At 37.3% G+C, this 14048-nt stretch overlaps 1 protein-coding gene across 1 annotated transcript; it reads right to left on the bottom strand.

The window, feature by feature from the left end:
- Positions 1-1400: 1400 nt before the first annotated feature.
- CGA (glycoprotein hormones, alpha polypeptide) lies at positions 1401-13837 on the bottom strand. The gene is made up of 4 exons (XM_010987723.3): positions 13727-13837; positions 3482-3588; positions 2246-2430; positions 1401-1800 (listed from the first exon to the last, which is right to left on the bottom strand). Exons 2-4 carry the CDS (start codon positions 3579-3581, stop codon positions 1723-1725), a joined length of 363 nt encoding a protein of 120 aa, XP_010986025.2. The 5' UTR covers positions 3582-3588; positions 13727-13837; the 3' UTR covers positions 1401-1722.
- Between the last annotated feature and the right edge of the window lie 211 nt (positions 13838-14048).

Here is a 14048-nt window from a genome sequence, read left to right as displayed (position 1 = left end):
TGCTCACTAGGTAGATCTGACGGATCTGAACGACCTTGGGGATGTCCTCTTCCTCTCTCATTACTCCCTCCATCCCCTCTATCAAATGGGGTGATCCCAGATGGACAAAGGCATTACAGTCAAGGAGGTATCGTTAGCTTTCCTCTCCCGCTGATTCCTCCTACAGGCTCACAAGACCTGACACATAGTAGATTCTCCATGAATATCTGTTAAATGTGTGAATGAACAGATGAGTAGCACTATTGCTTTCTCGAATTAAGGTGCATTATAGTTTCTCAATCTTATCTTCCATAAAATCCTGAGATCTCTGAACCCCATGATCTAACAATGTGCCAGGACTTATTAGACATTAAATAAATATGTAATAAATGAATGAATAAGTTAAGAAATGGGTTTGTGTGCATTACAGTTTCTTTAAGAGTACATGCCCTCATTTTGATTTTTCACCCTAACATCTGGTGTGTCTACCAATCTGTTAGGAATTGGTTTTTCACTCAGAAATGGAATCTTGACAAATTGATGATAACTGAATTTTTTTTTTGAAAGCCCAATCTGTGACCAGTGTGATTTTTTTTTTTTTAATTTCAGGCTCCTTTAGGAGTTGAGCTTTGGCGTGGCTTTGATCTCTACCATAGCTAATATAATTTAATGGGTAAAAACCATGGTCCTCAAAGCAGGGACTATCTCTGTTTTTAAGTATAAATGCTCAATAAATGTGACTTTGAAGCATGACCCTGCTCTTAAGCATTTGGACAAAACTAAATGAAACTGACTGATCCTCTTCCTAGCCAACAGTGGGTGCCCATTGAATTCTTTGCTTATCGTTTTTTCATACCCATCTGGACCTGGATGTGGAATATAAGAGGATGCTATCCCTGCCTTAGCCACCATTCGGTTACAACCTGGCTGCCAGGGACTAATAAGATGTGCTTTTTTTTTTTTTTTTTCTTGCCAGATATAAGCCAAGTTGATAGGAACTTCAGCCTGGGGAGGATTTTTGTCTTTACCAAACCCTAGAGCAGCATTCTTCTTCTTCTTCTTCTTTTTTTTTCTGACTGAAAACTTCTACCAGTGAAAAAGTTTCTGACCAAACATCCCCAATACATGCCTAATTATTTCTTTATAAATTTTATACAAGCATGACCATACTAATGTATCTGTACTTTTATAAAACTCATGAAAAGGGGCATCTTAAGGAGTGATGTAGAAATGAATATTCTAGAAATAAAAGTTTTATTTTCTTCCTTCACCCCAATTGATCGTGTCATCACCCCCTGGCTGAAGGACTCACAGCTTGCTCTGGAAGGCGTGGTGGGAACAAGGGTCTTCAGGGTCAGGTCACAGAGTACATAAGGGCCTGGCCAACCCACTGGCTCCCTCCCTTCAATTAATCCTATCAAAAACAACTGGCTTGAAACTTTTCAGAAAAAAAAATTAGAATTCAATGATAGTATGATGATTTAAAAGACTTTATTTCCAGTGGAACCAGCTTTTTATGGTCATGCTAAATGCTGTAGTTCATTACAACTAAAAAGAGCTAGACTGCTGATTATACCGCAGGATAAAGAGAAAGGCAATAAAGCTGCAATCTAGTCTGAAAGCGCGTAAAAATGGTATGGTAAGGAAAAGGGAGGTTTTATCTCGCAAAGCCATAAACCCTGAACAAATTAATTTTCCATTCCAGGGAATGGGCAGTCATCAACACAGCCCTTTGCGAAACATTTAAGATTTGTGATAATAACAAGTACTGCAGTGGCACTCCGTGTGGTTCTCCACCCTGGCGTTGCCCAGGACTGTGGCCTAAAGGGGAAGGGAAGGGGGAAAAAAGATAGATGACAGCTAGATACATATAGATAGGTAGGTAAGCAAAATTGAAAACTGTTAAATAAAATTGTCTGTAGCCAGCTGAACTAAACAGATGCTTGCCGTATTTGCATACTCGTCTTTTCAGCTGGCATCTTCGCTCTGAAAGGTTAGGTCTGCACTGTGCTAATCTTCTATGCTGTCTCCCAGCCTGTCCCTCATCACCTCGCCCCTATTCTCTTCATTCTGAATAAACCCAGCCTCTGCCCACAAGCTTGCTGACTCTTCTGATTAAGGTGGCCAATTGCAGCCCTTCCCTCTCCAGATACCCAACCAAGGATGGGTCACTAGATACCTCTGGCATTAAGCCCCACAAATGGGCTCTGGGGACATTTCTCTGGTAGAACTGTTAGAAAGTTTCTGGGGCCCTTTAAGTTCCCACCTTGGTAAATGCTTTGGCCACACAGCATGTGGCTTCTGAGGTGATGTTCTTTGGGACCAACATTGTCTTCTTGGATCTTGCTGGAGTCGGATACGCTCTGGAGAAGCAGCAGCCCATGCACTGATAGACGGGGGCACCCAGCTTAGAAAAGTATTTGTTTTCCTTTAGCTTGCATTCTGGGCAGACTATCACAAAAAAAAAAAAACAAAAAACACAAAGAGTAAAATACTCCAAAATTTTTTTAAAGGAACTATGAATTTTTCCTTATTATGGGGTGATAAATATTCCTTTTTCTATTGGAAATAAAAAGAGATTGAATAAATAAATAAATAAATGGTTTGGGGCTGTATGTTAACCTTCATGCACAGTATCTATCGCGCTGATTACAGTTATCTTCATGGGAAAACAATTTTTGCAGCTATGCATGGGAAGTCTCAATAAGAGTCGTTTTTCTTTCTTTAAGCATGACTTCTTGATCTCAGTGCTAACAGTATGCCTATAGGGAATGCAAACGTGACAAGATGAAAACACCAGGTTCATCTGAAAGGAGAATTTTGCCCAGAGGCAAAATGTTTTCCCCTTTAGAACCTGCTATTGTTTTTTCCCCCACAGAAACTCCAAATACCAACAAAGGAAAAATATGTTGGACTTAAGAAAGCTTGGTGAGTGGGACAGCCTGATATTAGATCAGGCATCTGCATTTGGAAACTAGAATTAAAATATTACCACTTGTCTAGAGAAAAAACATCACCAATAGTAGCTCACAATTTCACAGCAGATGGAATTATATTGGCTACTATATGAGATTTTTCAGAAAATACAGCAAAACAAATTTACTGCATAAAATGGTTTTGTTTTCTCACTTGTTAACTGATATGAAAATTCATCGACAAAGGCAAATCTTCTGGGAGAAATGTAAAAAACAAAAATGAACTAAGCTAAATAAGGAGCATTTTCTGCTTGTAAAACTCAGATAAAGAATAATCAGGATTCTGTTTCAGATGAAAATGTACAGACTGCTGTTTAAAATGGACATGTAAGATATCATTTCCACTGTACATTTTTGGAACCTAATTTAATTTTATGTTCACAATATAAAAGTGCCTAGATATATATCCAGCAGCAAAGATTTATCACATTTGAAAAGGAGGTGGAAATATAATTAATAGAGTTATTGATGTACATCTAGAAATGTGTGCTTTTCTTATTACTGCAAACCCAAGTTTGGTCACACACCCTGCATTGTAAACTCTCCATCAGGAAAGGAATGGAGAATTTGCAGAAACACAGACAATACGGCCAGAATGACAGCTGCGTACTTTCCGTAGTAATCCATGGCTCTTCTGCAAAACAGATATGGGGGGAAAAAGTTACTCTAAAATTGGCTTACCAAGAACAACAACCAGTAGTTTGCACATTACTACTACGAAGTCATCAGTGTCTTGACCCCTCTGTTTACAGCTTCCAACACACTCTAAAGCCATGTATAAAAAAGCAATTTCTCTTTAGGAAAGAGATAGATAATTGAACCTTCCCATTTCTCGCATCAACCAGTAAAATTGGGTTTCATGATAACAATAATCAATTCTCTTTTTTTAATCTTAACATCCTCTTAAGAAGCCTCAATGTTCTTATTTATAAAGCATGAAACTTCAACATGGATGGATAGATAGATAGATGAATGAGCTTATATGTGATTTATAAAATATACAAGCTTTTGAGGACTTCCTTCCCACCACCACATTGCCAGGTGGGAGAACAGAAGGAAAGGACAATGTCTCTCCTGCTTTTTATTCACTAGTGGTAGGTGAACTGTAAGGCTAATTATCAGTGTGCAAAGTAAATGCTAACCCAGTAATGTGGCAAGAGTAGACAGCGGAGAGTATTAATCAAAGCCTTTCTAAATGCTTTTCCTGACTTGTTGTAGATACGGCTTTACCTCAGCATTCTGAGTGCATGAGAGCAGGCTATGCAAGGTCAGCCGAGTGATCGACCATATCCAGGCATTGACCTCACTGCATCTGAGAACTAGGTTGTATCCCTACATGTTATAGAAGAATCTTGAGTAAGATAAAAGGGGCAGGTTTTTTAATCCCCATTTGTAGTGAAAATGTTATAGATTGCTTATGTTCAAACCATGGAAGATAAGAAAGACAGAGAATCATTACTAATACAAAGAAAATTCAGAACATTTAAAGAATTAACACCAATCTTACAGAATCACTTTCAAAAAAAAAAATAGAAGAGGGAACAGTTCCCAACTCATTTTATGAGACCAGGATTACCCTGACACCAAAACCAGACAAATATAGAACAAAACAAGAAAACAAGAGACCGGTATATCTCGTGAAATTAGATTAAAAAATCCTAAACAAAATAATAGCGAATTCAACCCAGAAATGAATAAGAAGAGTTATTCAACACAGCCAACTGGAAATAATTCACAATATGCAAGGCTGGTTCAATATTTGAAAATCATTTAATATAATTCACCACATCAATAGAATAAAGAAGAAAAATCATTTGATTATATCAATTGATACAGAAAACCATTTGACAACATCCGATACTTCTACCTGATGTCTATAGTTATACACAAGTCATTATGAATTTTATGTATCTTCAACCATAATTAACATGGAGTAAATATTGCTCTAAGTTGGTGGTTTTCAAAGCGTGATCTGAGGACCCTAAATACTTTTAGTGGGTTTGTGAGATCAAAATAATTTTCATAATAATACTAAGATGCTATTTGGGTTTTTCACTCTCATTCCCTCGTAAGTGTTCAGAGAAATTTTCTAGAGGCTATATGGCATATGAAATTTCAACAGATTGAAGAAAGAAGTGCGTGATGGGGGAGAGTATAGCTCAGAGGTAGAGTGCATGCTGCACAAGGTCTTGGGTTCAATTCCCAGTACCTCCATTAAAAAAAAAAAAAAACCTAATTACCCCCCCGAAAAAAAAGAAGAGACAAGTAAACAATAAATAAATATAAAATTTTTTTAAAAAGAAGAGCATGAGAATGTAGCATGTCCTAGTAGCCCAGCGCTTTTACAATTTTTTCAAAAAGATGAGACAGTGCCATTCTTCTCACTGAATTTTTGTTTTGGAAATGTCATTTTTTAAATAAATATATGTTTGTGTTAACATGTGATGGCTTTAAAGTTGTTGCTTTTAAATGCATAAATATTTAAAAAAATTTTTCCAACATAATTCTGAATCAGTAAATACTGATAAATATAATTTCATTTAAAAAAAAAAGTTCTTTGGGCGCTTCAATAGTTTTTAAAAGCATACACAAGTTCTGAGACCCAAAAGTTTAAGAACCACTGCTCAAGTGATATACAAAGCCACAAGGAAAATTTCAGAATTGAAACTGGTTTCCTTTTTAAACTAGTATCATTTTTGTGCTTTGATATTGCAGCCCATATATTATGAAAATTCAGCATTATGCAGTGAACAATTATATCAGAATGAATTCAGAGAGAAGTGCTTATAACAAGATCACAGAACGTGAGCTCTCAAAGCCAATGCATATGTTAGGATTTTCTTTATGATAAAGTGAAGAGAAGACTGAAAAAGCAGAACTGCAGTCACCATTGCTTCAGCTTTAATAACAGAAATGGCTTTGTCTTTATTTCAAAAGGAGATGAGATTAACCAAGCAGAAAAGGATTAACCCTCAAATTCTAGGTGTTTTTGAAAACATTTTAATAAATGTTTTCATCATCCTAATCACCTTTAAGTCTTTCTGTTTTGGAATTTGGAAGAAAAACATTAAGATCTGGGACAGGAACAATAATTATGTTCAGCTGGGATTTATGCTATTTTGCAAAACATGCTCCATCTAAATCAGATGTACTAATCTCAGCCTCTTGCTATTCCGAGTTAGTATCTTGCAGGCATCACAGACTCTGTATAACCAACCCTGCAATGCATTTCCAACACCCACTCAGCAAGCTCCACCTCCTGCCACCTGCCACCTGCCACATCAGAATGACATGAGGCCAAGAAAATGTGTGTGTTCTCAACTTGACCCGTAAGGCCTTTCTCCCCCTTCTCAGCCCACCCACTCAGTCTTTTAAGGAGATGCCCAGCCTCCAGCTTCTCTGTGAAAGTTTTATCCAATCCCAAAGTAAGAATAAATAACTTCCACTGCATTTACCTATCACTGTGCTTATAATTTCTAGATGAAGTTCCACAGTCCGTCCTGAACACTAGGCAGTTATGTACATGTTTGTCTTTTCCATCCCTTCTTAAGGGTGGAAACTGCCCCCTCTCTCCTACCACTACCCTAGCACCAGCCCTCGTGAAGGGTGGATGCAGTTATGTTGCATTGGGACTTTAGAACAGCAATAAAAATATCAATCAAAAGTTGCTTGTATAGAGCTGTCATTCATACTGAGGAACAAGATAACTCTTGAATGACAACTTAGAATAAATGTTTAATAAAATAAAATATTTTCAGATAATAAATTCATTGGAGACAATGGTATTCTCACTTAGCTGTAGAATTCGTAGCTGGCTAATATATGAATCTCTAAGTGTTAAATATGCCAAAAGTAGGAGTCATTTTATGCTAATATTTAAAAATGATAAGAATTCAAAAGAAAGCTGTAATAAAAAGCATATATAAAATCTTCAGGGTTTCAATTGAGTGTCTCTTAGTTTGTATCAAACTATGTATGTACACAAATTTAGATTCTTAGTATCATATGACTCCATGAGATTAAAAAAGTGTTCTTGAAATTATGAAATATTATTGCCATAATGTACTATTATTTAACATGTTTACATAATATTATATGTTGTGATTATATATAATTAATGTATTAAGTGATTTATAAAATATGTAAATCCCACTGTACCATACACACACATATATAGACATCATTATATATCTGTATATATCTCTCTATATGTATTGACTCACCAAGTACCATACACATACATGCCAACCCCGTGTAGGAAATGGGGTACAAAGATAGACACACTATTTTATGATGTGGGAGTGGCAAAGTCATACTGCAGAGGGAGTTTAGATTGAGAGATATTTTTGCAGCCACCCTTGATAAGTACACCTGACATAGCAGTGAAAACTTAGAGGCAAAGAACAATAAGGCAGCTTCCCTTTGCAGCTCTTCTGCTGTTTTTATCACAGAAAAAAAAGTATTTATAAAGTAAGGTGCCAAGACTGAGAAATCTGTAATCCCAGCCTGTCTACCCTAGTATTGAAAGGCTTCAAGGCAAATTAAATATATATATGTGTGTGTGTATATATGTGTACATGTATGTATGTACACACACACATATATATGTACATATATATATATATATAAGATTGTTCCAAGAAGATGACAAACACTTGGTACAGTGTGACATCCTGTCCTTCATTTGTTTGCAGAGATGCTGCCATTGCTCCCCCACTGCCAGAGTGAGGTTTTCGATTTTTCTAATGATGGTGGTGATAAATGGGGTGACTCATTCATGCTCCCCACACCAGGAAGCCTAGCTGACTCATAGCACAGTTTTGAGATGACTGGCTGAAAGTAGAGGCATAGATCTTTGTTAACAAAACAGACTAAATCTAACCGATTTCTAGAGGGTTAACCTAAGCCTTCACCTCATTAGCCCCATCCAGCCCAGCTAACCACCAAGGACCAGAAAAGCAGGCTGCCTTCAGTGAACAATCGCTAATGAAAGAGACCCTTGAAAGCAAAGCCTTTAATCCTCGGCGCACTGCCTGGCATGAGATAGGAGTTCAAGAATTGTTTGTTAAACAGAGGAGAGGTCTGTAAGTTTTAGCATCTTGCCTGGTCCAGCAAAGATACCAGTAGTTTAGCCTGCATGAAAGATCTGGTGGAGAGTCACAAGCGTAAGTGGAATGTTCGGAATCCTTCATCCCGCCAACTCCCACGGACAGGTCCCTGGACAGGCTCACCTCTACCTCCTACCGAGTGACCACCTCTTGTCTCCTGGTGGACGAATTTAAAGAGTCTGGAGTCAGTGGTCAGGAAACTCAGCTTGGAGTGGCCTTGCCTACTAGTGTTCTCTCTTTGTTTGCTCTAGTTGCATTAAGTGGGTTTTTACCCTGTTCTTGTAACATATTTTGAACCGCAGGTCTGGCAGCAAGTGTCTTCTATGAACCCATGCTCCAGCCCCCAACCTCGATAATCCTCCAGTTTCCCAGTTCTTCCAAGGAGACGTTCAAATATTGCTCCCAGGCACTAGAGAGACCTTGAGACCCATTAACACATTCACTGATCATTTACTCTAAAGGTAGTGACAAAGGATGGCTAAGAGATTAGGGGGATGGACGAAGAGAAGCTGGTTAATACTCTCATGATCTGCCTCAAAACCCCTCATCCATTCTTTGGTATAGATAATTAATGTTTTCTTTATTTTATGAAAAGATGCATTTTGGATAATTTGACAGTTCAACATTGTGAAGTGCAAAATATAAGGTCCAGATTGAACATCTGAAAGATTTAAAGACTTTGAATAAGTACCTGCTACATGCCAGGCACTGTGCCAAGTAGGGATGACACAAATATGAATAAGTTTCTTGCTCTCTGACCCAGATACAAAGGCAAATAACTACGAGTTAGAGTGATGTGAATGCTGTAATAAAAGCATTTGTAGACGTTGAAATTGATTGACTGGGGACTGGAAGATGGAGAGGTGAAAAACTAATAAGAATAAAGAACCCGTACTTCACAGGGAGAAAAAACATGACAGTAGTAAATACGTATTTTACTGTTTTGACATTTGTTCAAGAGTTTCAGGTATTCAGTAGTCCTCATAATTTCCCCAGCCTAATCACAGAGGTTGCAAATAGTGTATCCCCAAAGTGCCCCAGTATCCAGAGGAAACTAAGTCACAGAGTTCAGCAGCAGTATTTGGGGTGGAATTTCTGTTTATCAATCACTTAACAGTGTTTTGTGGCTTCACAAAATTTTTAAAGGGAGCCACCTTGTTTTCCAGATGAAACAGAGAGAAAAAGAGTGAAAAAGGGGTCTCAGAGACCAGAGTTATATAAAACACAGCTTGTATAGCTATGCTTTGCAAAAGGAAGAAAAAGGGGGGAGGGTTCCATAAAAAAGAACAAAAAAAAGATGACCTTTAAATATTTATTCAAAAAAAGAAAAAGAAAAAGAAAAAGAGTAGGCAGTATTTAGAAGGAAATTGAAGTGCTCACAGAATTATAAAAATTTCAATTTCTTGAAGACCATTCTTGTAACAATCATATTTTGAGAAGTTTCTTTTCTTAATTGACTAAATTTAAGAGGCTTATAATAAGATGTACACTTTCTACTTTAATTGTTATTTAAAAGCACTTTACGATGTTAACATAATATGTAGTTAGAATCTTAGTTCTTCTATTACCCTTCTAGTTTTTCTAGCACATCAGCATTTTTTAAACTGTCTGCATGCTAAATCAACAAGAAATTTTGATAGGACAAACTCTGTGCATTGTAAAATATTGTTTTAAATGAGAAATTCAAATATTTGTTGTTCAAAAATAACCATTTTTTTAAAATTAACATTATTGCAGGAAGAAATGCTATCAGGAACAAAACATTGAATAGTATCAATTTATCACTCAGAAAAGTGAAACATCCAAAGGCCAGAAAAGTTTTATATGCAGCATTATTATATCACTATAAGAAACTTTCTTGTAACTTTTACGATTTGTGCATTATGTTTTGCTATGCTTATTTCGGCAATTTGCATACAATCTTTTGACACACCAAGCATCATTCCCATTTGAAAGCACTAAAGCACAGAAACATATTTAATTCACCTTATAGTCTTTCCATAATAGGATAGACAGGCTAGGATTATAGATTTCTCAATCCTGGCACTTTACTTTATAAGCATTTGTTTTTCTGTGATTAAAAACAGAGCAGACCTGCAAAGAGAAGCCTCCTTATTGTTCATTGCCCCTAAGTTTTCTCTGCTATGGCAGGTGTACTTTACAAAGACAGCCACAAAAATATCTCAGCCTACATTCCCTTTGCAGTATGACCTTGCCCCTTCCGCATCAACAAGTGGTGTGTCTATCTTTGCATCCCATTGATCTAGACGGGACCTATGACTACTCACACCAATGTAATAAGGCAGGAGCAACACTGGGCCAGTTGTGGGGATATCCCTGCGTGGACCAGGCAGTTCCTGCTTCCTGCATCTTAGAAGCCAACTGCCTTGTAAGAAGTACTACTACTGTGAGACCACCATAAGAAAAGAAAGCTAAGATACATGGAGAGGCCCTGGAGAATGAGAGGCCACATGGAGAGAGAGAGAGGGGCCAAGAAGGAATGAGTGAAGAAGCCATCTGGACGACTAGCCCTGGCGAGCCTTCAGGTGACTCCAGCCCCAGCTACTATCTGATCACAAATGAATGAGAAACCCAAGTTAAGAGCTGCCCAGCAGAGCCCAATATACCTACAGAACCCTGAGAGATAATAATCACTTGCGTGAGGAGCGGGGTGTGTATAGCTCAGTGGTGGAGGGTGTGATCATCAAGCACAAGGTCCTGGGTTCAACCCCCACTGCCTCCATTAAACATAAATAAACAAATAAGCCTAATTACCTCCTTCCCCCCAAAAATAAATAAATAAAAAGAAAGAAACTGCCACCTTAAAAAATAAAAAAAACAAAAGTTTCAAAATTGAAATAAGTACCCAAAAAAGCCTTAAAAAATAACTTTTGTTTTATCTGCTGTTTTTCAGTACTTTGATGCACAGCAATACTGGAACAACTGCTCTCTCTTACAATAAAAATTTCTCCTCCAGGGTCTGAGATAGGGGACTCCAGTCTTTTCTCTCCACTGTCTCCTGGTACTTTTCCTCCATGGGGGTTATTTATATGACACATATTCAGTTCATCTATTAAGGGAAATCTAACAAAGTGTGAGGAAAATTTTGGAGTTAGCATTCTACACAGTTTCTGCCATATTGAATTTGGTAATAATAATAACTTCTACTCGAAAAAAGAATGCCTACCGTTAATTGAGCACCTGCGTGTTCTCGGTACTCTTTTGAGCTCCTTGAATACACAAATAGATTCAATACTCATGACAACCCTGTGAGGTATTATTCTCGTTTTGGCAGATAAAGAAATTCCAGAGGTGAAGTAACCTATACAAAGTCACAAGATCCATCACTGGCGGGGCCAAGATTTTAGAATGTATCTTTCCAATTCCAGACTCCAAGCTCTGAACCACACTTCATTATGCTGCCTTCAAGTCTTTCTGTTTCACAAAGAACTTCTTAAATGTTTTGTTTTTCAGGTGGTACATTCCTAAATAAAATGTTGACGTCTTTTTTTAGAGCAGCATTTTGTGGTGCTAGCTCAAGTATAACTCACTGACGTAGTTTTTATTTTGCATATTTGCTGACAATACCTTCTTTAGAACAGCTTTAAGAAAGACATTTCATTTGGATAAAGAGGCATCTGACACCCAATCAAGTTACGAGGACTAGCATTTGACTGGTGGGGAGTGGGAAAGCTGGTAGAAGCATTGGCTTTCATATCCATTCCCTTGTTTGGTTCTCTTTTTATGTTTCTCTGGAGAAAGTATTATTATGGCACCTATTTTATAGACTAGGAATCTATGCTTCTGAGAAGTAAAAGGATGTGCCAAAGTCACCTGGAAAGTGATCTGATGGCATGATAGTCCCCTTACTACCCTAGCCTAGAAGTACACAGTTAATCCATTTCCTCTCTTAGGACATGGATTGTGCTGTTACTGTTGTCTTTTCAAATTCAATTCAATCCAAATTCAATTCAATTCAAATTCAATTCAAGTGGGAGTGATTCAACTCCCACTCCAGCCTAAGCACGCGCTCTCTCTCTCTCTCTCCCCCCCTCTCAGTCCCCAGTGTATTAAGGATGCTGGAGCATTTCTATGATGTTATTGCTGAGTTTGATGAAGCAAGAAATTACTGGATTACTTTGTGCAACATTACAATGCTGAAATGTTCCACACCAAAACCAGAACTTGCAAGGATCATAAGTTGATAGCAAACTACTCTAAGATTCACAGTCTATAAAAATGGAAGTTTGGTGCTGTAGGTCACACTGTTCTCAGTGGAAATATTAATTGATTCCTGTATATTTTCTCTTTGTGAAAGCAGATTATCTTGATCTACTTTTGAACAAAATGCACTTGTTACCTTCTAATTTTACTATTTCTATTTCCCAAATCTTACTATGAGTTTTCATGGAAACGTGAGTCCCACCTTAAAAAGAAATACACAATGAAAATGAGAGTCTGATCTGGAACATAATCAATGGCTTTTCTAACATTGTTCACCTGCTACCCTTTCCAGCAGGAAATGGTGAGAAATATGACTCAAAACTTCAAGTTAAACCAAAACCAAAGTTAAAGTTGAAACGAAAACACATATATTTTCCATAAATGATAATTGTTCTTTTCTTTTTAAAATAATTCAATAGGAAACTATTACAATCTGTGTGACTGATATTTTGAATAATTAAACTGGTGTTAAGTCAAGTTATTATTTAAAGACGTCTTCAGAAACTTAAAAATATTCCTCTATTCTAATATAAAGTATCTTACATTTGAGTGGGGAAAAGACTGTAGAGCTTAGGAAACAAAAATTCCTATAAAAGTGAAATGGAGCTCCTGTATTCTTAAGGGATCCACATAGTGTCAGCCCATAATTCTTCCATGTGCCCAAATCCTGATCCTCAATGCTAGTAAGAAGGGACAAAAGGAAATTTTTATTTTCTAGTCTCAATTGCTCAACCAGCTGCCCCTTCAAGTAGTACTAATACAAATATAATTAAGATTAGCAAACATTTCTAGAAACTCTCATCAGAACAAACCAGTTAGACTTAGCCAAGTGATTTAGAATCACAAGGTCCATCAGCAATAGTGAAAAATACTACCAACTCTTATTTTTGTAGCATTTTATGAAAGAAGAAAAAGGAAATGATGATGTTCAAGAGATTTTGATGTTATAATTCAATTTTACCCAAGAACATCTATTCAAAAAGATATCAAAAGCTATGGTCATTGGGATGAACAGGTGAGCTGTGTTACCACTGGCCAGCTGCAAGATACAGTTGTGCATCGTTTAAAAACTGATGATAAAACAATATCAGCAACTTATGTAAAGTCTACTCCCCCTCTGCCTGACCCCCAGAAGCCACTCAAAAGAATGCCTTTCAAATGACATCCAGTATTTCTTGAAGAAAATTTTTAGGTACTGATAGGCACTCACACAACTCAGCAGGAGAGAGTTGGTTTCTAGCTTCTGTTAGATAAAATCTTAGCCTGTGATCACAGACCTCAATTTTGCAGACTTCCTCCCAGTTCAATCATGAGTGCTGAAAAGAGAATGTGTAAATGCCTGCTTCTCTTCTTACTAAGATTTATGCACAACCAGCTCCCTTGTATTCACAAATATTTTACTCCTCAGTTAAAATCCCCCAATTTTTTCATTCATATTACCTTCCTCTGGATTTTTTGCAGGATGTATTCAGGGCAGTTGATTGTGGATCTGAAGAGGGATTTTTAGCTTCGTCTTGTGATTTCTCAGTAACTGCAGCAGTTAATAAAGTCCTCACCTGTCTTTTATACCAGCAGAGTAATAAAAGCTGCATGTTCCCACTCACATCTAAGTCCAGGGAACAACAGTAAATTCCATCCAATGATTGAATGGTACTTTGTGTAATTACCATGACATCAATTTGATCTTATCTTGTTTCAACCCTTGGATCATTTTTTGTTTTGAGCCATTTTCAGGTGGTGTTGACTGCAAGGTCAGCCTATG

Source organism: Camelus dromedarius, chromosome 6, assembly GCF_036321535.1.
Source record: "Camelus dromedarius isolate mCamDro1 chromosome 6, mCamDro1.pat, whole genome shotgun sequence".
Lineage (NCBI taxonomy): Eukaryota > Metazoa > Chordata > Mammalia > Artiodactyla > Camelidae > Camelus > Camelus dromedarius.
The sequence above is the reverse complement of the archived record's forward strand: the minus strand, read 5'-3'. Positions and strand labels throughout refer to the sequence as shown.